Genomic DNA, 23,434 nt, shown 5'->3' with positions numbered 1-23,434 from the left:
CAATCATTTGCTAATGAGAGGGGAAAGAATCCAGTATCAACTCATCCGCTAATTTCTTTGTTAAAGCCCTTTCGGCTTCATAGCAAGTATTTTTCAATGCAAGATTTGATTTCTCTCTAATTTTAGTATCTTTAAAGGGTTTACACTTGTGCCAAACTGGTCCTGTCAAGGGTGGTGCCTTGAAGTGAAAGGAAAGCTCTTTCGGCTTTCGGTGTGAATTAGGTCCTTCCTCTGTATGATTATCATGCGGAACTTGATTTTGTCCTCAGTTGTCAAGAACTGTTCAGAACTGTAGATATTGATTCCCCCAAGCCCCCTTTAACATCTGTCAATACTGCTATTATAAGCTGCAATCATTCCTTACCTTTCTTCTCTTTTTTCTGCTACTTTATGATGACAGGTAACCATCAACAGCCCACCATCGTCCCCGCAACCTGGTGGTAAAATCCTACCTTAAAGAAAGGCTTCTTTTACAAAATCTTACACAAAAATGTACCATGATGATGATGATGATGTTATTCTGCAAAAATATTAATGTTTCTGCCTATTCATAATTTTTTCAAACTCGATGATGGAGACAGACATGAGAGAATAGTAATGGATACAACATTTGCAACTGTTAACTAATTATAACACAAAAGCAGCTAATGTTTGCCATACTTCAAAATTGTCTGCAGCAATTCAAGAGCATGTCATAGCAGAACTCTTAGACCATAAAGAACACGACAACAAAAAAGCAAGCTAATGTTGGCCATACTTCAAAATTATTTAGCTACAACACTCCATAATGGAGATGGACTTGACTTCCCTTTATGGCAATGTGACCCTAAGCTAGCATCATCCTAGGTGATTATCAGAATGTTGCCCATATAAAGAAAAATCAAAAGGGCTTTTTACCTAACCACGAGCATGAAAGTTGAGAGTTGTTTATAAAAAGACAGATACTAACAAAGTGTTCTTTAGTTTATCTAGCACTTACATGATTGCTAGAATTTAAAAAATAAATAAATTAATAGACAAGGAGAAATACACGAGGGTAAAAGAAAACCCTAGAAAGGGATATGTAAAAGTTAATTTTTTAAAAAAAATGGGAACCTCAAATATTTGCTGGACGAGGATTCTTTATGGGATTTCTGGGATTTAATTCTTATTTTCTTTTAGCTTTTTACCAAAGGTTTAGGGGCAAGATGGCATGGATGTGCTTCAAATTATAATCTTCCCCTAACTCATTCTTTGTAAACAATTATACCAGTCGGCAGTTACCCCGTATGCGTTTGATTACCGTATAAATAATGAGAAAACAAAAAAAAAATGAGGACAATGAGATATATTTTTCTTTATTTTTGTTTTGGAAGTATAAAAACTCAATTTAAAACTATTCTAAAATATATTTATTTTAAATAGCATTTGATTATGGTATATAGACAGAAAAAACAAAAAGACTTGGGACACATTTACATGCACCGTTGGCTTTCAAAGAAAATAAGAGAAGCAATCAATTTAATCGGGGTTAAAATATCAAAACTCACGATCGTGATAATAAAACTAAAATATCATTATAGAAAGAAAATTAAAACAGATTATAAAGCTCAATTCCCAACCAATTCAATTTTAAATAATGAAATTAAAAAAATTCAATTAAAAAAAAACACAAAAATGCCATGAATTAACTCAGGTTAATTTATTAAGCTCAATTCTTGGATCATGAAGTCAAAATAATCCAATAAAAAAATAAAACAAATAATAAAATATAATTTCCAATCAAATCTAATATTAAATGATAAAATTGAAAAAACAATTAATTAAAAAAAAGAAAAAAACTCGAATCAATTTGATTGACTCGCTAAACCCGTGATCCATGTAATGAGAATAAAATAACTCAATAAAAAAATACAATATTAAAGGATGATTTTTAAAAATAAAGCATTAAATAAAAAAAATAAAATATTATTCCAATAAATAATGATTAATGAAAAGGGTACAATAAAAACCTCTTTTTATTTTAAAAGTGAGATAGCCCCTCCACCCTAAATCCCTCTTATTCTTTCATGGATTGAACATAAAACCTCCAAATATAATCCCAAAGTTTTTAGACGTTAATAAAAAAAATAAAAATTGAAGGGTGGTCTAGAATAGTGTTGGAGCAATGCTTTTTTCATTTTGATATTCAAACTTCTTTTATCATTGATTGAGTCATTCAATTACAAAATTGATAGCTAATTGCTTTCTATTTATTAACCAGGGTTAAAATTAAAAGAAGAAGAACCAAGATGAAAATAAATGGATGTTCAAAGTTAGCGTAAAAAGTTTAATTTAGTCCTTCAATTTCCAAAATGATATCTTTTTGGCCTCTTAATTCTTTTTTCCTCTCAAATTTAATTTTGGTATAAAACTTTATTTTTGTTATTTTCTAGTCTTTATTTTGTGAGATAAGAAAAAGAGCATCGTCGAATTTTGATATAGAAAGAGTTGTTGTTTTCACTAATTTTGACCAAGAAAATTATTGCTCTTGATATTCATAGACTCTATTAGATGAAAAGAGTTTGATAGTGATTATTTAAAATTTTAATATTGCCTGAAAGTAGATCAAAGTAGAGGAAGAAAATCTAACTCAATTTAATTTTGTAATTTTGATCATTTTTTTGCTTAGGTTGATAAATTGAGTATTATAAAAGTGTTTATAAGATTTTTTTGTTATAATGGGTTAAGAAAAGGTTTTTAGGACAAAAAACATCCTGCTGTGATTTTCCAATCATCATGCTAGTGGCTAGAATTAAGGAAGACAAATGACGTGTTGTTTGATTAAGTTTTTTAAAGTCCTTCTTCCCTTTAAAAAGATAAAAAAAAATATACGAGGCCTAAGCACATAGGCCCGGGCCCGAAAGCCCATGTGTCTAGGTTTTTTTTAGAGATCTAGAAGTGTTTGGCCACCAAGCTCACGTGTCTAGGTTTTTTTAAGCTTTTTTTTATAATAATTTTTTTATTTTATATTTCAATACAAAATTAGTATAATAAAAAATTATAAGACCCGATTAAATCCATGATTATAAAATCATAGGTGAGATTTTTGTACCTTTATGTAGTCAATATCTACAAGGTTATGCCCAAATTAGAAATTTATCTAATTTCAAATGCCATTGTTTTCATTTTCTTTCCTCCTATCAATCAATTCTCAATAACACACAATGCAACTATTATTTGAATTCGTTTTCGTTCATCCATAATATTTGTAGTTATTAAATTCAATTTTAGCCTTATTTGGGCTGATTTTTCAGTTGCATATGATAAATTATTGAGGTTTTATTGATTTGATTAATCAATACTAAAATAAATAAATAAAATAAAATGATATTATCTTTATAAAATAATTGTCTTGTCTTGTCTTGAATTAACTGAATAGTTCAAAAATTAATAAAAACACCTGGACTTTTTTACCTAATTTGGTCTAAATTAAAAAACTAAAGTGATATCTACAACATCAAATATTTGGTTTGTTTTTATGTTTTAAAAAATTTGAGATTTTGTTTTACTTTTTTTTTTTTTTGATATCTTTAGATTATTTTGATGTAATGATATTAAAAATAAAATTTAAAAAATAAAAAATATTATTTAAATATATTTTCAAATACAATATATTTTAAAAAATAATAATTACTACAACATCAAAAATTATCTAAATTTTTTTTAACAAGTGAAAAAAAGAAGAAGTTACTGTCACCATTAGTCGGTCCCAGATAAAGATGGTTCACCATGACCATTCGCAACGGTCACCGCAATCAATTTCTCGTCATTTTGAAAAGGAGAAAATTAAAAGGTTAAAAGTATTTTTAATTCCTAGGATTAAGAAATTTAAATTTAAATCTCAATTCATATCTGTTCAAAATGCTTCAACATTTGATCCTGTGGTTTCTACAAAACTTTCAATGTAACCCTCTTATAGTTAAAATGATTAACCAAGTCTTATTTGACTTGATTTTTGGTTTTTTCCTTCTTTATATAAATATATTTATTATGAGATATTTTCACATGATAGTTTACAAAATAAAAAGGGAGAAAAAATAAAAAAATTAAAAGGAATTTATATTAAATATTTAAACCAAGTAAAAACATCTTGAATATTTAATTAACATGAGAAAAAAATAAACTATGGAAGTTAAGGTAAGAAATATAGTATTATACTCAATCCCACCAGCCAAAACCCTAAAAATATACATTTTTCGAATATCAATTATACAATCCATGAATGGTGAAATCGAAACTTTCATTAATACGAAGTTGAAATATATATAATAATTGAAGGACTCTAATGTAGTTTCCCCCCCTAAAAACGATAACAAAAACAAGACACAGTAAAAAAACAAGGCGCGGCCTTTCCTCCTCCTTGCTCTCTTTCTCTCGCTCTGGACCTGGTAAATTTCTACTTCCACTACGGCTGACACTGTCAGAGAAGTAAGAAATCAAATGGGAAGCACAAACGACGGCGAAACGATGTCGTTGGGACGAAAATCGATAGTGGAAGTTCGAGGAGCCGGGGGTAAATTGAGGAAACCGCCGTCGCGAAGGCCACTGGCAACACCGTATGCTCGGCCGCAGGATAACCAAGCGCAACGGCGTCGGTGGTTGTCGAAGCTGGTGGATCCGGCTTACAAGTTGATTTCTGGCGGTGCGAACTTGATTTTCCCCTCTTTCTTCTCCAAATCGGAGTCTGTGGATGACGATGCTAATCGGGAAGAAGATGACGGTCAGTTTTGATAGTCTCTGTTTTCTTTGTGATTAATTTTGATTATTTAGGGTTTTGTATTAAGTATTTTGAATGATGATGTTTTTTTTTTAAATATTTTTTGAAGCTGCCGATTTGCGATTATTTATTTATTTATACGTTTTTATTTTTAATTTGATTAGTTATATGTTTTTTAATTTATTTATAGTGAAATCACATGAGGAGGTGGAGGAGCAGAATGCTAGTGGTGATGATGCCAATCTCACTGTTAATGTAAGGCAAAACTTTATATCTTTGTGGAAAAACATTCAAACTTTCAATTAGATAGGTTGAATTGAGGAATGTTGGCCTTGAAATGAATGACGTGTGTTGTTTGACTTGTTCCCAATTTTGAGTCTAGTTCGAAATATTTGGATGACATACTTGCTGCAACTTTCTTTTGTTGGAACAATTACTTTTCGTTTCGGGTTAGCTGATGGTTTTGTAAGGAGTAATGCCTGGTATGATGAATGGTTTTTGATGAATACTAACAATAGAGGTAGTGTTTTTTTCCCCTTTTCTATTGCAACTTTTGGATCATTTATGTTTTAGTGTATTCATGTTGAATTTGTTTAATTTATTTTGCTATATGAGTCGTTACTTATTTTGAAGGTGCAGAAAAACACCTGGTATTCTTGATGCAAATTGATTGTAAAAAGTAAACCCGCATTTCCGTTTCTTCCCCCCCCCCCTTTTGTGGGTTCTTCAGGCTTTTTAACTTCTGGCATTTCTGTGAATAAAATAGTCTCACCATTGGGAATTATTTCTGGCAGCAAGCAGCACCCAGATCAACTGATGTAGCTGGTACTAGCAGAGCTGCAGAAATATCCAAGAGTGGTTCTGACTTTGAGGGCCATGAACATCAAAAACTTGGCATTTCTGGTCATAATGGGCTTTCTGAAATTGAACAAGTAGTGAAGGACCAAAAGTTTTCTAGGTAATGATAATTGATTACATGTGTAAATATAATCTTAAAGAAACATGGGCTTTTCATACCACTTTTGTTCCACCATTGCCATTGAACTGACATGGAGCCTGGTTGTGATGATCTAAATATGAAAAATTTATAGTTCTCTCCATCACTATGCAGGGATGAAATTAATCGTTTGATGGAGATACTTCATTCAAGAGCTGCTAATCTTCCGAATGTTGAGCAAGAAAAGGAACACTCAAGCATGACTGCTAGAGATGTTGGAAGGCCTGCTGCTGCCATTGAATGTTCAAGAAAGTCAACTGAAGAAAAGCGAGAGGATATTAACACAACTATTTGGGGAACTTCAAAAATTCAAGAAAAGAGATACTCAAGCGTGATTCCTGGAGTTGTTGGAGGCCTTGCAATCCCCTTTGAAAGTTCAACAAAGTCAACCGAAGAAAAGCATGAAGATTTGAATACAGCTATTTGGGGAAACTCAACCCCTCTTGTCAAGTCAACTGTGAGTGGAATAAATTATTGCAATCAATGTGCATTTTCAATGCAGCATGTGTTTATAAATACGATACAATGTATATTAGATGTTCAAGGCGCATACTTCTCTAAATTCATGTACTTTCTCATGCATCAAGCACTGGATTTTCATATCAGGGAAGATACATGCAAAAGATCATTCTTGAGATTGCTTATACATTTGTGTTTGGAATTTAATCTGAATATACATCTGCATGCAGGCACACACTCATATGAGCTATTTTTTCAGCACACCATTGGAATTAAGGCTTAAAGTAAACTTAACCAGATTATGACTTTAGGAATTAAGTTACAATTAGGACATCAGTGCTTGACAGTGTTTTTGTTAATGGCATGGCTGTCTACTTGCATCCTCCAAGGAAAAGAGTTTTTTTCTGGAAAGGCTTGAGAGGAAATTGGGAAACAAGAAAAGACAGGAATCTAAGTTCTAGTCATATACAACATACAGACACATATACCTCTATAATTTCTTTTTTTTTTTATAATTGCTAGGAATGGTTTACTTTTGCAAATGCACAAGTGAAGTGCACAAAATTGGATGCATACTCTGTTTTCATTTTCTCATATCCATGGATAGCCTGATAGTTGTGTGTAATCTCACAGCTACCAGATGATGTTGGAGCCTCACCAATTGATATTGCAAGGGCTTATATGGAAAACCGAGCATCAGAAGTAGGCTTTGGCTCTAAGAGTTTAGTTTCAAAAGATCGAGGGGCATTAGTGATTGGCAACCTGCTTGGATCAAAGCCACTTTTGCCATCTCCTTCACCTAAGCCCTCCACATGCTGGCCAGGTGCCATGGTACAGGATCAGCGTGGTTTTATGACTCCACAAAGTCAAAGAGGGAGATTCGGGCTTCACAATTTTCCCCGAACTCCTTATTCTAGAACTTTTTATTCAAAGTCTAAGTCCCAGGTATGTGGAATCAAGTTTTCTTATGCCAATGGTGCTTTTTTGGATGTGTTTCATCACATGTGAGATGACTCTTTTCTCTTCTACACATTTATCGGTTGCTTCAGTTACAAGGTGATCATGATAGGCCTTTGAATATGACGTCATCTCCCTTTCAGCAGCCTCAAACTCCTGTATATGGACAGGTAACTTTCTTTGTCTGGAGTCATTGTGTTTTTATGTCTTGTCTATGTAATTTATTTCAATGGGATGCCATCATGTTGTTCTGTTACCCTGGACAAGAAAATTTTAAATTTATGGACAGGTAATTTTTCCATATTCATAGTCATCGTGTTTTTCTGTCTTGTGGAAGTGATTATCATGTTCTTTTGTTTCTTGGACAAAAAAATAAAAAAAATATATGGCATAATTGTGTGATATGTTATCGTGATTCTAGTTTTGGTTGAGACTTGACACTCCAGTGGAATTTTAGATGCATTGGCTGCATGAAAATGAACTAATTTCTTGGCCTAAGGTGAAGTCTTTTTGTCCTGTCATAGAAATTTCCTTTTGTCTGTGATTCTATGTTGCTGTTGTCTTGGTACAACTATTGTCATTATCAATAAACTTTCAAGTATTGTTCTTAATTTCAGCCTTTGAGCTTGTAGGTGAATTCAAGGGGCAATTCAGTGGATGATGTACATGATTCTGTTGGACCCATTCGTAGGACTAGGATACGGCATAAAGCTGTTGCAGAAACTCCTTCTAGAGGGTCTGCTAGTTATCATTCAACTTTAAACAGTCCTCAGGTGGAAAACTTCAATGCCTTTGAAGGATTATTTTCAGGTGTAAAGAAGAGTACAGAAAAAGGAGGAACAAGTAGCCCCTCAAAATTTCTGGTAGCAGATAGTGAGCCACAAAGCTCCAAAGTCAGTGTTCCATCCGTTCCTCCACATTCCAGGCAGATGGCTCAGAAAATATTAGAACACTTGGAGAGAAATTTGCCAACTCCTAAAGAGAAATCTGCTGAGTTGAGGCTAGCCACCTCCTGGAAGAAATCCCTCTCCTCAAACAACAATGATAGCTTGGCCAATGGCCCCGACTCTTTGAGAAAACCAGATCAAGCTGACAAAACAAATTCAGCTCAGGCGACTGAAGATAGAGGGAATCTTCTTTTTAAGTTTGCTCCTCGGGAAGTTACTGTTCAAGCTGACACTGCTGCAAAAAATAATACTTCAGCTTCAGACATGAAGGCTGTGCCAAATGCCGCTTCCTCGGAGTTTCCAAGTTTTCAGAAGAAGCCTCCCACTCACTCTTCAGGGAATAAACCAGTTTTGCCTTCTATTACCGTTGGCAAGCCTGATCAAAGATGGGCATTATCTTCTGATAAGACAACTTCCGGATTTACTTTCCCTGTCTCTGCATCTTCGGGTGTAAACTCTGAGCCTCCAACACCAACCATCATGCCATCAACCTCAGCCACCGTTCCGTCTCCACCTAAAGACGCATCCTCAATTCCTTCATATAGTTTTGGCTCTAAGAAGTCTGATCCTGCCCTTGTTTTTTCTTTCCCTTCAACAAGCAACGCCTCAATACCAGACAATGCATCTTCCGATCTGAAGTTCAAGTTTGGATCAGAGAAGACAACTAGGTTATCTTTCAGTTCTATAGGCAAAGATGCCATCTGCTATTAAAGAAAACAATGACATTTTTATGTTTTTTTTTTCCCTGGTATTTTTAGGTATTCATCCTTTTCCAACATTTGCCAAATTAACTGCATTGAATTATTAGTTATTGACAGAACTCATGTAGTTCTTCTCATTTCTGAATCATCATAGCCCTAAGCCCGATGATTGGGCCAGGGCCCATGTCGAATCTGTTTAGGCCCAAATACCTGCTGGTGAGTTTGCTTTGGGGCAGACAAGAGGGGGTCCTTACTGGCCCCCAGCTGTTCCTTGTTGTGGATGAAACTTGATGATTTAAACAGTAAGTGGCATAAATTCTTATCACACAATTGAAGAATTTGTGTACAGAAAGGCTTTGGTTTTCAACATTAGAACATGATGCCGTGGGAATCACATGTTGCTCCCATTTTCATTGCAGGAAGAACTTGTACCCTATCAGCTAGCTTACAATTATTATTATTCACCCTGTCCCTGTGGGTTCCATCTTAACAACCATTCAATTTCATGATGCCCCACCTTTTCCTCTTCTTTTCCTGGTTTAATTTCATTTTCTTCCCTCTTGTTGTCCTTGCTACCTTAGATTGCGATCTAATTTAGCTCTGGAAAGTGTGTGCATCTTCTTCTTCTTGATTTTTTTCCCTTTAAACCATTAGGGTTCAAGTCTCAAGTTTAATTGTGAAAAGTAAAATTCTACGAGTAATCCATTGCTGTTGTAGATGGTTTGATTTTTGACCACACAACAGATACAATTTAGGTCCAAACCAGAGCTTCTATGTTTTGCCCTTTTATGTGTCAAGTTCACAATGGGCTCTACATGAAAAAAAAATAATTAATAATAATTTAAAACACTAAACGCAAGTGGTGGTGTTTGGTGCATATGGGGTTCTAATGGCTCCAAATGCATCCTCAACCCTTTGCCGCAAATTGAGACCTCAATTTAGATGCATAAAAATGAGTCCAAAGTTACCAAGTGGTTGTCAATTTGATAAAAAAATAGAAGTTCTGGGACTGCAAAATTCCACAAGTTGTTTATAAAGGCACGGAATTAGATCTTTTGATATGTGGATTTTGGGTTTCAACCATGGTTATAGCTATTCAAAATCTGATTTGGGTCGAGTTTTTTTTTAAAACTCATTTAAAAAAATTGATTCAGTTAAACTCCATTGATCTAGAAAAACTCAAGTAAAAATTAACTTATGATTTTTAAATTTTTATTTTTAAAAAGATTTTTATGTTTTCTTATGTTATGGACAAAAAACATTTTTTAAAAAATTACATTGTTTTGAAATAGAGTTAGGTTATTCTATCTATCCACAAGTTTAGAATTTATTTGGTAATGTGGCTGGTTGCGTGTTTAACAAAAATCTAATTATTTTTTAAAAAATTATTTTTTTAATGTTTTTACATCATTTTGATATACTGACTTCAAAAATAAATTGTAAAAAATAAATAAATATTATTTTGATATATTTTTTAAACCAAAAACACTTTAAAAAAATAACCTATCACAATACCAAACACTAAGGTTGTTAAAGTCACGAGTTGACTTGTAAAATCGTATAATTTTACGAGTCAATATATACTTAACGTGCCAAATCGTTTTAAAAACTAAAAAATGGTTGAAATCGGGTTAAAATCAGTAAAATCAAATGAAATCACATAAAATTGTAATTTTAGAACCGTTTTTACAATTTCATTAAGAATTATATACTTCAGGCTCTAGCCCTCCAACTCACATCAGCATGACTTTGGCTTATACCTTAAAGACTATACTTATAGCATGATGTGGCCAAGTAAAGCTGTAGAGACTATACTTAAAGTTGTGAAGAGTCTAAAGACTATACTTATAGCATGATGTGGTCAAATAAAGCTTTAAAGACTATATTTATAGCATGATGTGGCCAAGTAAAGTTTTAAGAATCACTCATATTAATGGCTATTTGGCAATTGACATAGTTTTTGCTTGTGTTTCTAGATTTTTTTAAAATGTTTTTAACATCAAAGAATATTTTTATATAATTTTAATATACTAATATATAAAAAATATTTAAATATATTTTTAAATAAAAAATTATTTTAAAAAGCATCATTCATTATAATTTTACACAGAATGATTCGTATTATTTTTATATTATAATAATTAATTAATCAAGTTCTTTCATGAATCAATTTAAATGATGTTTACGGGCTTAATTTTAGGTATAAATAATAGTTTTTAAAATTTATTTTTGATATTAATATATTAAAATAATCTAAAATCATATAAAAATAATTTGAAGAAAAAAAATAAAATAATCTATAGTTTTTTAAAAAAACATTTTTAAAATACAAAAATAACTTTTTACAATTTCACGATTTTACAGTACGTTTTTACAATCCAAGTTTACTTTGTATTTTCCATACCGTGTTAAAAATATATTTTTAACAACCTTGCCAATCACTACCTTATTCTACTAACCCGTAACTCCAGCTTTAAACCGGCTCAACACCAGAGTGGTTCTTATAACTTTGGTCGCAAAGGCCTCCAACCACAGTAAAAAAGAAAAAGAAAAAGAAGAAGAAGCAATGATGAATGCATAAGATGCCGCAATTATTAAGGTATATGGGAATAGGAACAGGAACAGTGGAAACGAAACTGAATACATGACCACTAGAAGACAGCAAGATACAAGGAGAGCAAAAAGTCCAAATGAAACCCAAAGAAAGAAACAGGGTGAGAGGTGGGTGGGTGCGGGAGGGAAGGGGGATGTGTCACTGTGGCCTGTGGGTGTCTGTGCGTGCGTGGATGACATTGAAATGATATTAATGCGTTCCGCAGACATGAATTTGACGTTTCAGATTCTAATGTCAGAAATGGGGTTGCAGATTTCAGAGCAGCAGCAGCAGCAGCAGCTGTGTGCTGTGTAGTAGCTTAAAGCCACCATGCACTCCTATTACTGTACTATTTTGTATTTTGTCTCTCTTTTCTGTAAAATAAATTAGGTGCCACAAAACAACAACAACACTATATGTGCCAGCTTGTAATCTACTACAATCCACTTGATGATCCCGATGAGAATCAATCATTAATATCCTTTCTTCTTATCACATCTCTTCCTTCTCCCATCTTTCTTTTTATTTATCCCTGCTTAGTTTCACCACTGGTGCTGACTTTCTCGCGCTATGCTGCGTCCCCATCTGTCAACTATTTCATTTATTAACTTTAAATGAGATGCTTTCGTTCCCCAGTCCACTTGAGAAGTTTACGAGTTCAAGGAAAAAAGCAGGGACATGGATACATGGAGATAAAGATAGCGCGTTTGAGCATTTTAAGACATTAAATTATAGTAGGGGAAGAAGATAAAGGGTGCCTCTCAAAGTAGGAATTGGAAGGCATAAAGCCAACGAACTAAAACATAGCAGAGCAATCTTGTAGGAAGATGATAACGAAAAGGTGTAATCAGAGAACTAAAATATAATGGCAATGGGGGAACTATTCTTGGCAGTGAAAATTAAGGCAAGAAAAAAAAAACAGAGTTTAATGGAGCAAAATGTGCTAGCTTGCATAAGTTCTGTCAAATTCCAGAGCAAGTTATATTTGGTTTCCTTTGCCATCACACTTAGGGACTGGAAGGGGCGAAAGATTCCTGGAAAACAAACGGATAAGATTCTGAATCAGATTGTTAAGATCCACTTCCAAAATAAATTCAAAAATAGTGTTAATCTAACCTTTTTCTTCTTCTTTGATCTTGCTACATATTTTTTTGTCTCCAATTCCAAAACTCCAATTAAAAAAACAGTCCCCCTCCACCACAATCTGAGACTTCTTAAATCAGATGATGCTGGGATATACATAAACAAATTAGAAATATTGAGTTCAGCCTATGAATGAAATCAAGGTTGATCAACCGCCTCTCCATCATCGGGTGGAAAGAGAGGTAGGTGAACTTCTTTTTTTTGGCAGATGAAAAGCCCTATCTTTACTTTTTTTTTTTTTTTCCTTTCCTGATCTCGCCTCCCCCTCTTCTCTCTCCTGTCCTTATCACCTGCAAAAAGAGATGAGGTGGAACGTATATAAGCCCAAGCTGAAGAGCCCTTCTTTCTACAGATTTGTTCTTCCTGATTTGGCCTCCTACGCTCTTCTTTCTTCTCTTTGATTCACCTACAAAGAGAAAAAGGTTAACTGCAAATTGTGGTTTTGAATGAAGAGAAGGGATAAAGAGAGAAATAAAAAGAAAATTGATAATGTGTTTTTTTAATATATATATTTTTTAATTTTAAACTCAAAATATATAAAGTATATCTAATGATATTTTTTTAAAAAATATTAGTATGATTACATTTTACTCTTTGAAATATATTTTTTAAAATATTAAGAATGAAACATATTAAATTGATCAGGGCTAATCTGATAAATCTACAACTCAAGTTATGAAATCATGATTACTCTATATAAAACAAATTAAAATAAATTATAAATAATAATTTTTAATCAATCTAATGTTAAAAGATAAAATTAAAAATAAAAACTAAATTAGAAAAAAGATAGAAAAAACTACTCAAGTGGGTTAATTTTACAAATCCACAATCTAGGTTTTGAGATCAGAATGATCCCATGAAAAGCAAATAAAAAAAAATATGAATTTCAATTTCTAATGAATCCAATGTTAAAGGATAAAATAAAAAAATCAATTAAAAAAAAAGACAAAAAACAAACCCAAGTCAACCTAGGCTAATATATAAACTTGCGATCTAGGTTATGAGAACAAGATAATTTTATAAAAAAATAAAATATTATAAAGCTCCATTTCAAATAGATCTAATGTTAAAAGTTGAAATTAAGAGAAAAAAATAAATACATGAGATCAGGATAATTCCATAAAAAAATAAAAAAATTATGAAATTTAATTTCTAAATAATCTAATATTAAAAAATAAAATAAAAAATAAAAAATAAAAGGAAGACTATTGAATTGTTGGAGGGTTAAATTTATATAGAAATATTCTTATTATTTTTTGGGGTCTCAAATTTGGTTTTTTTTAATCATTTATTTTCCTCTCTCTTCAAAGTAAACACAGGAAATAACTATTCATACTTAATTACTCCACTGTAAAATTATCTACATCAACGCTAACCCGTCCAATGTTACTACCAATCAATTGAAAATACCAATAAGTACTTAACATTTTTATTCCATTTTCTTATAACTCATGAGACCCCACTAAAATCATTGGGTAATTAAACATATCTTCAACCATATAGCAATTAATTAATAAATGAGAAAGTAATATTATATAAATTTCTCTCCTTTTCTCCAATATTATACAATATAAAATCTAAATTCCAAAATCCATTCTCTTTTTTGTTTGAAGATGTATATATATACACGGACCTCTCTTTTCTTTTCTTTTTTTAAAATTTCCACGAGAGAATCCTGTGATAGAAACAGAAAACTTTGACCATATAGGCACTTTAGTCAAGAGTTCAATGAAATAAAAGGTTGAAACAACTGCAAAAGTGTTTGCTCTACCTTTAGTGCTTTTATGGAGGATTCTGTGGGCATGGAGATATATGGAATGCCATTGCAGGAGCCAAAATGGTGGTCCAGAAATTTCCTCCTTTTCAAAGAGGTCATGGATTATGATGAGTGGTAGACACACAAACTCTTTTCTTAGATTTCTTCTTTTGAAAGAGAAAGAAAACAGCTTTTTTCATACATTTCATTCTCAAATTCTATCATGTATAGAAATTAATAGAGCTGGATTGTTATATAAAGCCATGGTAACCTTTTTTCTTTTTCTTTTTTAGCATCTCCCAAGTAAAGGGAACTACTTATAACTGTGATACGAAACTGTTGGTGTTCATCCATCTCTGCATACCATTTGAACTTATGGTGAAGTCATTATCTTTTTAGCTAAATTTTGAGTTATAATTTTTCAATTAACTTGACAATATCAGTCATTAACTGTTATAATTGCTGATAACCTAATGACACTTGGTTAGTTTGGAAGAATGACACTTAAGTGTGACAGCATGTTCTATCCTTTTCATCCAAGTAAGAAATAGTTTATATACATTGATAAATGGCTAAGTAGGAGCTCACCTTACTGCAAAGCATGTAACGACAGATTATGATCAGTCGAGATTTCTGCCAAAATCCTTGTTTGTAGGAAAGAAATAGATTGTAATCTGTTAGCTAGGGATAATCTTCTACGTACTATATATGATCATCCCAAATTAAACTTATACCTATCCATACATGAATCTACCATTTTCTAGGACGAAATGAAAAAAAAAAATTATTTAGCCAGGAATTTCAAAGTGACATTTGGTGACGAAGTTAAGAACTTCTGTTGCCAAAAGTCTTCAAACATGAGCACAGTGACGGGAACATAAAGTTTGTCGCTATAAACTATTGTTCTAGTGTTTAACCCTGCAACCAATTGAAAAAAACGCTCTCTCTCTAAGAGGATGATCCAACAATTAAGATCTTATATTTTCACTGTAAGATTTCATGCTCAAATCCTTGAATAATGAAATGGATATTAGGATTCGAGGGGGAAAACGTCCTCGCCTGGAAGTGATATATGTGTTTGAAGAAGTTCGTGGGTGTGGTTGACATTTTTTTAAATTTATCAATTACTTTTCTCATGAAATTATGAATAATTAATTTCAAAATTAATAATTTAGATTTCATAACCACCATGACGGATTATGTTACTTTTAACTTGATCCAAATCCGATTTTAATAATTCAAATATTTATGCAGGATGAAGAGTTTGATTTGGTAAATAAAATCTATTCAATATAAAATAATTCTCTTAGTACACCTTTCTTCTTCTTCTTTTTAATGTTTAGAATATCGTGGAGCCATATTTAGCATACTAAGATTAAATATTAGTCTGTTTCTGCTCTTTATAATAAATTTCCTTTTCACAAAATAGACATTTGGCCATCTTTCTTCAATTTTTTTCATTTTCAATTTTTTAATTATAGCATTCATGGTGACATTTCCACTAAAAAAATCTCTAGAACCGTTCTTGTGTCTGGTAGCAGCAACGAAGATAAGAACATAAAAATAAATCTATCTTTAAAATAATTTTAAAATAAATTTATATTCTCTTAAAACATGAATTATATAAGGTTAATAATTTAAAGAAATATATCCAAAACAATGCAAACCGCATCATCACTCATCACAAAGGTGGAGCAATATTCATATAGATGACGAATGTAAATAACTTACATCAAGTCAAGTAAGCAATCACATCTGCTAAACAGTCGGGGACAAATACAATATTGTAGAAAACATAGACTCATATCCTCCTTGATTACAACACATTGAATTCAAGGATGTACTTCAAAGAGCATGGAATTTCTTGAAGGTGGTCTTGAAATGTCAAAACCATATTGATCAGTTGTTCAGTAGTGCTGACCTTGACATTAGATGTTTATCACTTCCCTGTACAAAGTGAACGAGAACAAAATTAAGTAATCAATAGTGAAAAATAAACAAGAACAGCAATCCATCAAATTCCCAACATCTTGAGATATAATTACGTGCTCATATATATATATATATATATATATATATATATTTAAGAGATATATATGATATTTGCTGAAATCGGCAAATTAGGTTCTTCCTGGTGTTACAATGATTCTATGATATGGGGTTAAAGTGCACAATTAAGTGGTAATTAGAAAGCTCGAATCAAGGTAGAGTTGCTAATAAACCAAATTAATTAACAAAAATCATCAAGCTCGACAGCGCAAAATCAAATATTAGCATACCTACATATCGGTTGGAGTAATTTTATGTAGAAAATTTCACGAGTCCTAGTTGATTATAGAAGTTTAATTTCATGCGCCAATCCCACATCATTTTGTGATAAATGGAGCTTCATTAAGAATACAACTTCCAAAATTCAAAATTAAGGAGCTGATTCCATGTTTTCAAAACGCATTGTTAATTAAAAAAATCAATTAATATATATATATATATATATATATATATATATATATATATATATATATATATATAAACAATATGGGTTCTTGAAGGATTTTTTCAAAATACTAAGCAATTTTATTTTCTAAGAATAAAAAGAAATGAGAGATAAAATTAACAATGTGATTTACATTTAATCTAGGGTAAGTTGTCAAGTACTTACATCATCCAGCTTAGCTTGGTTGTTGGTCTCCAACATCAATCCAAATTGAATATGAGGGAAATGTGCCCACTAGTCAAACAAGATACACAAATAATTAATACCCACAAAAGAAAATATATAATATATTTTTGAAGCTGAGCAAAAGTTATATGATCAGCTTTGCAATGATGTTCTTGTCCACTTTTTTTTTTGTTAATAGTCGAAAATGTTCTTGTCCACTTACATTCTTGGCAGCAGTACTGAAAGCTTCTCTGTGACTGATCTCAGGATTATTGGCCTTGATCCTCTGAATCTCCTCTCTGCAAAAGAAATATTTTTTCTTAAGAATAGATCAAATTTTATTTTTAATAAATATTGTACATAAAATAAGAACATTCAAAAAAGTGTGTCACCACGGGAAAGATAAGGAAAATTCAAGAGTGACTGAACAATACAGTACTTTATGAACTGATTATATGCAGAAGGTACTCGCTGCCTCTTCTCGGGAGCTGAAAATGGAAAATAACAGCACATGAAGTTTTGTACAACATGACTAATAAAAACAAATTTAAAATAAAATATCATGTGTGGTTATATTTAGAAAGTAAAGATTGGCATCATAGCAAATAAAAAATGGTAACAAGAGAATATGAACATGAACATGAATTAATTAATTGACAATCCAAGATCAATGGAGATCGATCTTACGGCGATTAACAACCCTTTCTTGAGTGACAATGTTGGTAGCTGGGGTTCTCGTTGAGATCTTGTTGTTGAATTTTGAGGAGGAACCCATCTCAATTCTGTAATCATGTGATATGTGGTTTGATGCCTGCCCACCAGAAGAAAAATATGAAGAACAAAAAATATATTATCATTTAGTGTGTTTAATTACTAAGAGTAATTAAGAAATTAATCAAATAATTAAAAGAAAGAGTTGAAGTGATGTTTGCATCAGAGATGGAATTGAAGTGACTTGATCTGTTAGAATTGTCTATTTATTTTTTCTGCACATGAAAAATAAAGCACAGAAAACCCAAATTGACAGACCTTGGAAAAAGGGCTGTAAGAAAAAGATGGCAATGAGACACGAACCCTAACAACGAATGTGTAATCAAATCAAAGTTGGCATATAACCTAGTGATATTAAGAAAAAGAAAAAAACCTAGTGATCTCTAGAGTCTAGAGCCTAATGCAGCTGTGGTGGCCGCCAAATTCAGCTATTGTAGCCACAAAAAGCAAGAAAAATAGGTTGGGTTATGGCGGCTGCTAGGGTATATCTACAGAACTATTAAAAATAGTTGGTCCTAAAGAGAAATCAGAAATGCTTTGAAAGACTCCATCGATCTATGTTAAAATTCAGATCCTGATGACTCTTTTGATTCCCTAAAAAGGAGGAAAAAGGCTCAGAAACCCTAGATTTTAGAGGATATATGTAGCAACCCCCTAAAAATAAGCTACAAAATATAGTTACCTGAACATGATCTTGCCATGACAGGGACTGAAAGGCAGCTGCCATGTTCACAGACCATAGATTGGTGCAGTGCCCACATCGGACGGTGACAATGTCAAACAAGTTGCTGCATGGAACACTGACCTGCAACACAACACCATTAGTACTCAACTGATCTCCTTAGAATGTTTGTTCTTTTTTCTTGGAAGGAATCTCCATGGAATGGTATAGTTAGTAGTCACTATATATAACAAATTTCATGCTTTCTGTGTTAGCAGACATTGATTATTGACAATTATACATCAAAGCTTAAAGATTAGCAAGAATTAAGGGTACAATGAAAACAATAATAAACTGTCTGAAATAAAGGGATTCCTTTAATTCTTTCTCGATCCAAGCTTTGAAATATGAAGAGTGCAAGGATAACAAAGGAAAAACCGAAGCAGAAAAGTTCTGGATATAATTACAATAGGGTTCTTCTGCATAGAATTGAGGGTTTGCAAATTATTCTTGAAAAAAACAGAAGAGAAAGATGTACGGAAAGCAAGCACTAGAATCAGAAGTAGAGCTTAGTGGGGTTAATTTCTTCATTTCCCTCCTGTTGGGTGGTGTTTTAAAGAAGATAGGGTGGCCATGAGATCTCCATTTTCTTGCTTCCCTATGACAAAATAAGGTTGGAATTGTGCAGCACTTTTGTGGTGCAGTAATTTTAGTCAAGGAAAGGTTACTGGCTGGCCACAGAGGGAGATTGGGGGGGGGGGGGGGGGGGTGATCAAGTGGTGAAGGAGTTGTCTTCATCAGGTTTATCAGCAAATGGCTTATTTTGACGTTAGATAAGCCTTTTATTCAAGAAGAGAGCACAAAATATAGCCAATAATCTCCTCTCTCTCTCTCTCTCTCTCTCTCTCTCTCTGGTCTGTTGCAGCACTATAGGACCTTCAGGTCTGACTCTTCTTTGACTGCAAAAGAAGAAGAAAAAGAAATGTCCAACGATGGAGACTTGACTATATCAAATTAAAATCAAGAAACACCAGAAAGAAAAATTCACAGAAAGAATTAGCACGAGAACGAGCCTGATCACCCAGACCAGCTTTTATCATGACCTAAAATGTTTCTTTCTTGTGTAGACACACACACACACACACAAGAAAATAAACAGAACCAAACAAAACAAAGCAAAAAAAAAGAAAGATAGATAAGTGGCCTAAATCAGAACTGATGAAAAGAGAAAGCAGATCCCATTAAAGAAGAAATCATGCAGATATATAGTACCGCAAGAACTATATTGCAAAAGTTGCAATGGATGTAGCAGAGCTGCTCATGAGGCACCACATCGACGCAGCTTGACATGATGAGTTCTGTAAGGAAATTAATTAGTTGATAGTCAAGAGAGTACAAGCTGGTCCTTAGGTCAAGAAGGAGGAGGAGGAGAACAAACAAGAAGAAGATAAAAGAGAACAAGGTAAGCTATAGCTCCTGCAAATTGCAAAGAAACACAAAGCAGAAAGCAAAAGGCTTTTATGATTCTCTCTCACAACTTCTTTGCTTTGATACTGGCTATTGTATCACAACAGTAAAACTCTATGGCCCATATATATAGAAAGTCATGGAGAAGAGAGAGAGAGAGAGAGAGAGAGAGAGACGCATAGAGATGTAACTATGAAATTGAAGGAAAATTAAAAGGGTAAGGTTTTTAGTGGTGCTAAATTTAGGTGAAAATGCTAGGACCTCGCTTGAAAGGGAAAAAAGAACAAGTAAAATAATGGGAAAGTTAAAATATAAGAGAGTTAGGGTTTTTGGGTTGGGAAGGGAATGGTTTTTGGCAGCATTACCATACCCCTTCGATAGCTATCATGATCAAGTGAATGTGACCTTACCCTCTTCAATTCTGCTATACCACGGCGGACGAGGGGGGCGAAATTTAGACTTCAATATTTTTTTTTAACTAAAAAACAAGTGTTTGTTATCTTGTGTATATTTCAATGGATCGCAGCAGACATTAACTGTCATCTATCTGCTGGGATATTTTACTTTAATGTCCTGTACTCTTGCTGTAGAGAAAGAAGGCCGGGGATCTAAAGGGTTCATCTGTTTTTCATCTTCTTGGGAGATGCAAAGTTTGTGTAGGTACTTAATGAGGGATATATGTCATCTTCTCGACTAGTAAGGTTTAAACCTCATGATAGGACCAACCTGAAAATTAAAATTCTCATGAATTTGTTATTCAGCAAGAATATTGTATTTTTAACTGGATAAGAGAGGTGATATATAGGGTTCATCTTGAAACTAAGATGTTTTAAATTGAATGATTCTTTGACAGTTTGACATGAAGCAAGAGAATAAAAGGGCACATTTTTAACTTAATTTGTCCAGCATAAGTTATTTAATTTTTAGGCTCTGGATAATGCACAACAGGACAGGTCAACTAAATTTGATTTGTGCTCAGTATGAGGTCTTTAATTTCGAGATAATTGTCTTGTGCTCTCCGCCATCAAATTTTGTTAGAAGTTAAAAAAAAAAAAATGTCATAATAAACGAGAGCAACCAGGTAAATTTTAAAATCTCTCTACGTTGTTTTAATTTAGTTTAGTGTAAGTTTTTAATTAAACCATGTTAAAAGATGTGAATTTATTGATTTTATAGGTTCAAAAACAAAATGATAAATAAAAATATGACTTAACTTATAAAAAAACACCAAAAAGAAAACTTGAAGTATTTAGACAATAATATATTGAATGACCTCAGTCACCCTGTGATTCGATTAATGGACTTAATTGATTTTAATAAATTTTTTTTTAAAATAATCTTTACTTAATTATACAAAAAAATATATATGCTTGTAATTTTGAACATCAACCCTAAAATAAATTTTTGTTCGTGACCAAGATAACTTTATATAAAGCAGGAAAAAAAAACCAATCATGAAGTCTTTCCCAACCAATCCAACATCGAAGAATGAAATAAAAAAATAATTTTTTTAATTTTTTAAATGACCAAATTACCCCTAATATTACAATGAAGCTCCTAAAGTCAAGCTTCAAGAGTGAAATTAAAAGAAAAAACACCCTAGACTCGAGTTAAGTGTTGTTTGCTTTTAAAGATATTATAGTAATTTAACTTTGCATAAAAGAAGTAAAAAGTGATGAATTAAAAAATAGTTAACCCACAATAATTGAAAGATGCTGAGTGTGAAAGCTTTTTTTTTATGACAAAACAATAATTTACTATTTCAATCCATAATAATTGATCCCAATAAATGTTTTAAATCAGAGTTAATATTCTAAATTCATAACCTGTGAAATTATAGACCTGAATTTAATTAAGAAGTTCAATTCTCAACCAATTTAACGTTTAAGGATGAATTGAAAAAAAAATTCTCAAATTAAAAAACATACCAAAGCAAAAAAAAAAAAAAAGAGCATCGAATATGAAAGAAGAAAAAAAATAAAGGATGAAATTGAAAAATAAAACAAATTCAAAAACTATCTTAAATAAATAAATAAAACAAAAATAAAAAAATAAGAATCAAATCTGATAAACTAAAAAAATTAAAAAAGAATGAAATTGAAAACAAAAATAAAGGACAAAATCAAAAGAAAAATAACTTAAAGGGACTGATCTATAAATTTAGAGGGCTAGTTACACAAATTTCTAGGAGACGAGAGAAAAGAAGAGGAAGAAAAAAGGTATCGATGCCGCACTGGAGATCCATTGACCACACACGCCACACATGGAGGAAGAGAAGGCCTATAAGAATCGAATAATGCAGTGGAAAAATGGTTTTGACCACCAGAGTCAGTCATATGCACCACCCGAAAGCAGTAAAGCGGTTGACTCGTGCAACACACATGTCTGTAACTTTTTATTTTTTTGTTTTATTTATGAAAATACCACATTGCTCCTATGACCAAAAAACTGTTACAAAAAAATATTTATGAAATGACAAATAAGCCCGTATAATCAAGCTTTTGGAAATTTGATTCCAATAATACGAGAGTCATTATCCTATAACAAAAAAATATAAATACAAAAAAAGTGCTTACACAATAGTTAAATATATATTTTTTACTTTTATGGAAAATAAAGTAATTTTATTGTAGAAAAATCATGAAAAAACCAAGATGCCCCTAAACAATTTCAAAATAACAAATGAGCCAAGTAAAAATACCATTGTAAACCTTTAAAAATGTTAATTACCTTTTTTTCATATGATTTATATTATGTTGTAAGTATGTATGTATTCTGACTAATTTAAATTTTGTTTTCTCTTCTCTGTCAAGCCATGTTTTGTTTTTTTGGCTACAACATCTACTTAATAAAATGATCTTGTATTTCATGAAAACAAACCATTTTATTAATTTTGTACTAATAAAGAAATGGTAAACATTGAAGCACAAAGAAAAAAATGATATCCAAAATGATTAAACTGTTGATGGTTAATTAACATTAGCTAGCCCTTGAAACCTCCTTCATTTTATTTTATTTTATAAATGAGATAGTATTTTAGTACAATATATATTTATTAGAGAACATGAAAAATTAATTAGACAACACATTGACTTGATAAAGATCTCAATCATTGATTTTTCAATCCAACTATGAGGTGAATATTTGGATTGACATCATGAGTAAATTAATTTTTTTGTTCAAAAATTATTTTCAAATATTTTTTTATTTTAAATTATTTTTTTATGATGTCAAAAATAAAATTTAAAAAATAAAAAAATATATATATTATTTTAATATATTTCCAAGCAAAATTTATTTTAAAAAATAATTATTAATACATTCTCAAACACACATTTACTAGTTGTAAATTGTGTTTATAAATATATATTGGAGCCAGGTAAAGGCATAAGTGTATTATATTTTGTCTTTGGGTAGCTTCTAACCATCCTATTTCAAACTAGCTTGGATGATCGGTTCTTGTTGATTTTAGTAGCTCGTGAGACCATTTTGTTAAAGAACCTGTCACCAAATAGTTAAGAACTTACTGAAAATGAGTGCTGGGAGGTTATAATGCTAAATTAAAATTGTTGTTGGCCGAAC

General features: G+C 32.0%; 2 protein-coding genes and 1 long non-coding RNA gene across 4 annotated transcripts; 1 reads left to right on the top strand and 2 right to left on the bottom strand.

Moving 5' to 3' along the window:
* Positions 1-4,350: 4,350 nt before the first annotated feature.
* Positions 4,351-8,936, top strand: LOC133674465 (nuclear pore complex protein NUP1-like). The gene is made up of 7 exons (XM_062095573.1): positions 4,351-4,741; positions 4,929-4,993; positions 5,533-5,696; positions 5,850-6,192; positions 6,828-7,139; positions 7,244-7,321; positions 7,784-8,936. The coding sequence occupies exons 1-7, from the start codon at positions 4,462-4,464 to the stop codon at positions 8,807-8,809; spliced, it is 2,268 nt and encodes a 755-aa protein (XP_061951557.1). The 5' UTR covers positions 4,351-4,461; the 3' UTR covers positions 8,810-8,936.
* Positions 8,937-12,147: 3,211 nt separating this feature from the next.
* On the bottom strand, positions 12,148-12,942 carry LOC133673915 (uncharacterized). The gene is made up of 2 exons (XR_009835094.1): positions 12,509-12,942; positions 12,148-12,426 (listed from the first exon to the last, which is right to left on the bottom strand). It is a non-coding gene; the product is annotated as an uncharacterized LOC133673915 (long non-coding RNA).
* Positions 12,943-15,972: 3,030 nt separating this feature from the next.
* Positions 15,973-20,049, bottom strand: LOC133674261 (axial regulator YABBY 5-like). 2 transcript variants are annotated; one of them, XM_062095290.1, is made up of 7 exons: positions 19,658-20,049; positions 18,407-18,529; positions 17,641-17,764; positions 17,393-17,441; positions 17,177-17,252; positions 16,954-17,022; positions 15,973-16,241 (listed from the first exon to the last, which is right to left on the bottom strand). In XM_062095290.1, exons 1-7 carry the CDS (start codon positions 19,733-19,735, stop codon positions 16,194-16,196), a joined length of 567 nt encoding a protein of 188 aa, XP_061951274.1. In that variant the 5' UTR covers positions 19,736-20,049; the 3' UTR covers positions 15,973-16,193. The 2 variants fall into 2 exon arrangements, with proteins under 2 accessions (XP_061951274.1, XP_061951275.1); XM_062095291.1 differs by lacking the exon at positions 19,658-20,049 and adding an exon at positions 18,853-19,609.
* Positions 20,050-23,434: the final 3,385 nt, after the last annotated feature.

The sequence above is a fragment of the Populus nigra genome, chromosome 15, assembly GCF_951802175.1.
Source record: "Populus nigra chromosome 15, ddPopNigr1.1, whole genome shotgun sequence".
NCBI classification, from domain to species: domain Eukaryota; kingdom Viridiplantae; phylum Streptophyta; class Magnoliopsida; order Malpighiales; family Salicaceae; genus Populus; species Populus nigra.
The sequence above is the reverse complement of the archived record's forward strand: the minus strand, read 5'-3'. Positions and strand labels throughout refer to the sequence as shown.

Excerpts from the sequence above, each read along its gene's own strand:
- LOC133674465 (XM_062095573.1), top strand. The coding sequence starts at position 4,462 with ATGGGAAGCACAAACGACGGCGAAACGATGTCGTTGGGACGAAAATCG. Across the intron at positions 4,994-5,532 it reads ATGCCAATCTCACTGTTAAT|CAAGCAGCACCCAGATCAAC; the intron begins GTAAGGCAAAAC and ends TATTTCTGGCAG. Across the intron at positions 5,697-5,849 it reads AAGGACCAAAAGTTTTCTAG|GGATGAAATTAATCGTTTGA; the intron begins GTAATGATAATT and ends ATCACTATGCAG.
- LOC133674261 (XM_062095290.1), bottom strand. The coding sequence starts at position 19,735 with ATGTCAAGCTGCGTCGATGTGGTGCCTCATGAGCAGCTCTGCTACATC. Across the intron at positions 17,253-17,392 it reads GCATATAATCAGTTCATAAA|AGAGGAGATTCAGAGGATCA; the intron begins GTACTGTATTGT and ends TTTCTTTTGCAG. Across the intron at positions 16,242-16,953 it reads ACCAAGCTAAGCTGGATGAT|GGAAGTGATAAACATCTAAT; the intron begins GTAAGTACTTGA and ends CACTTTGTACAG.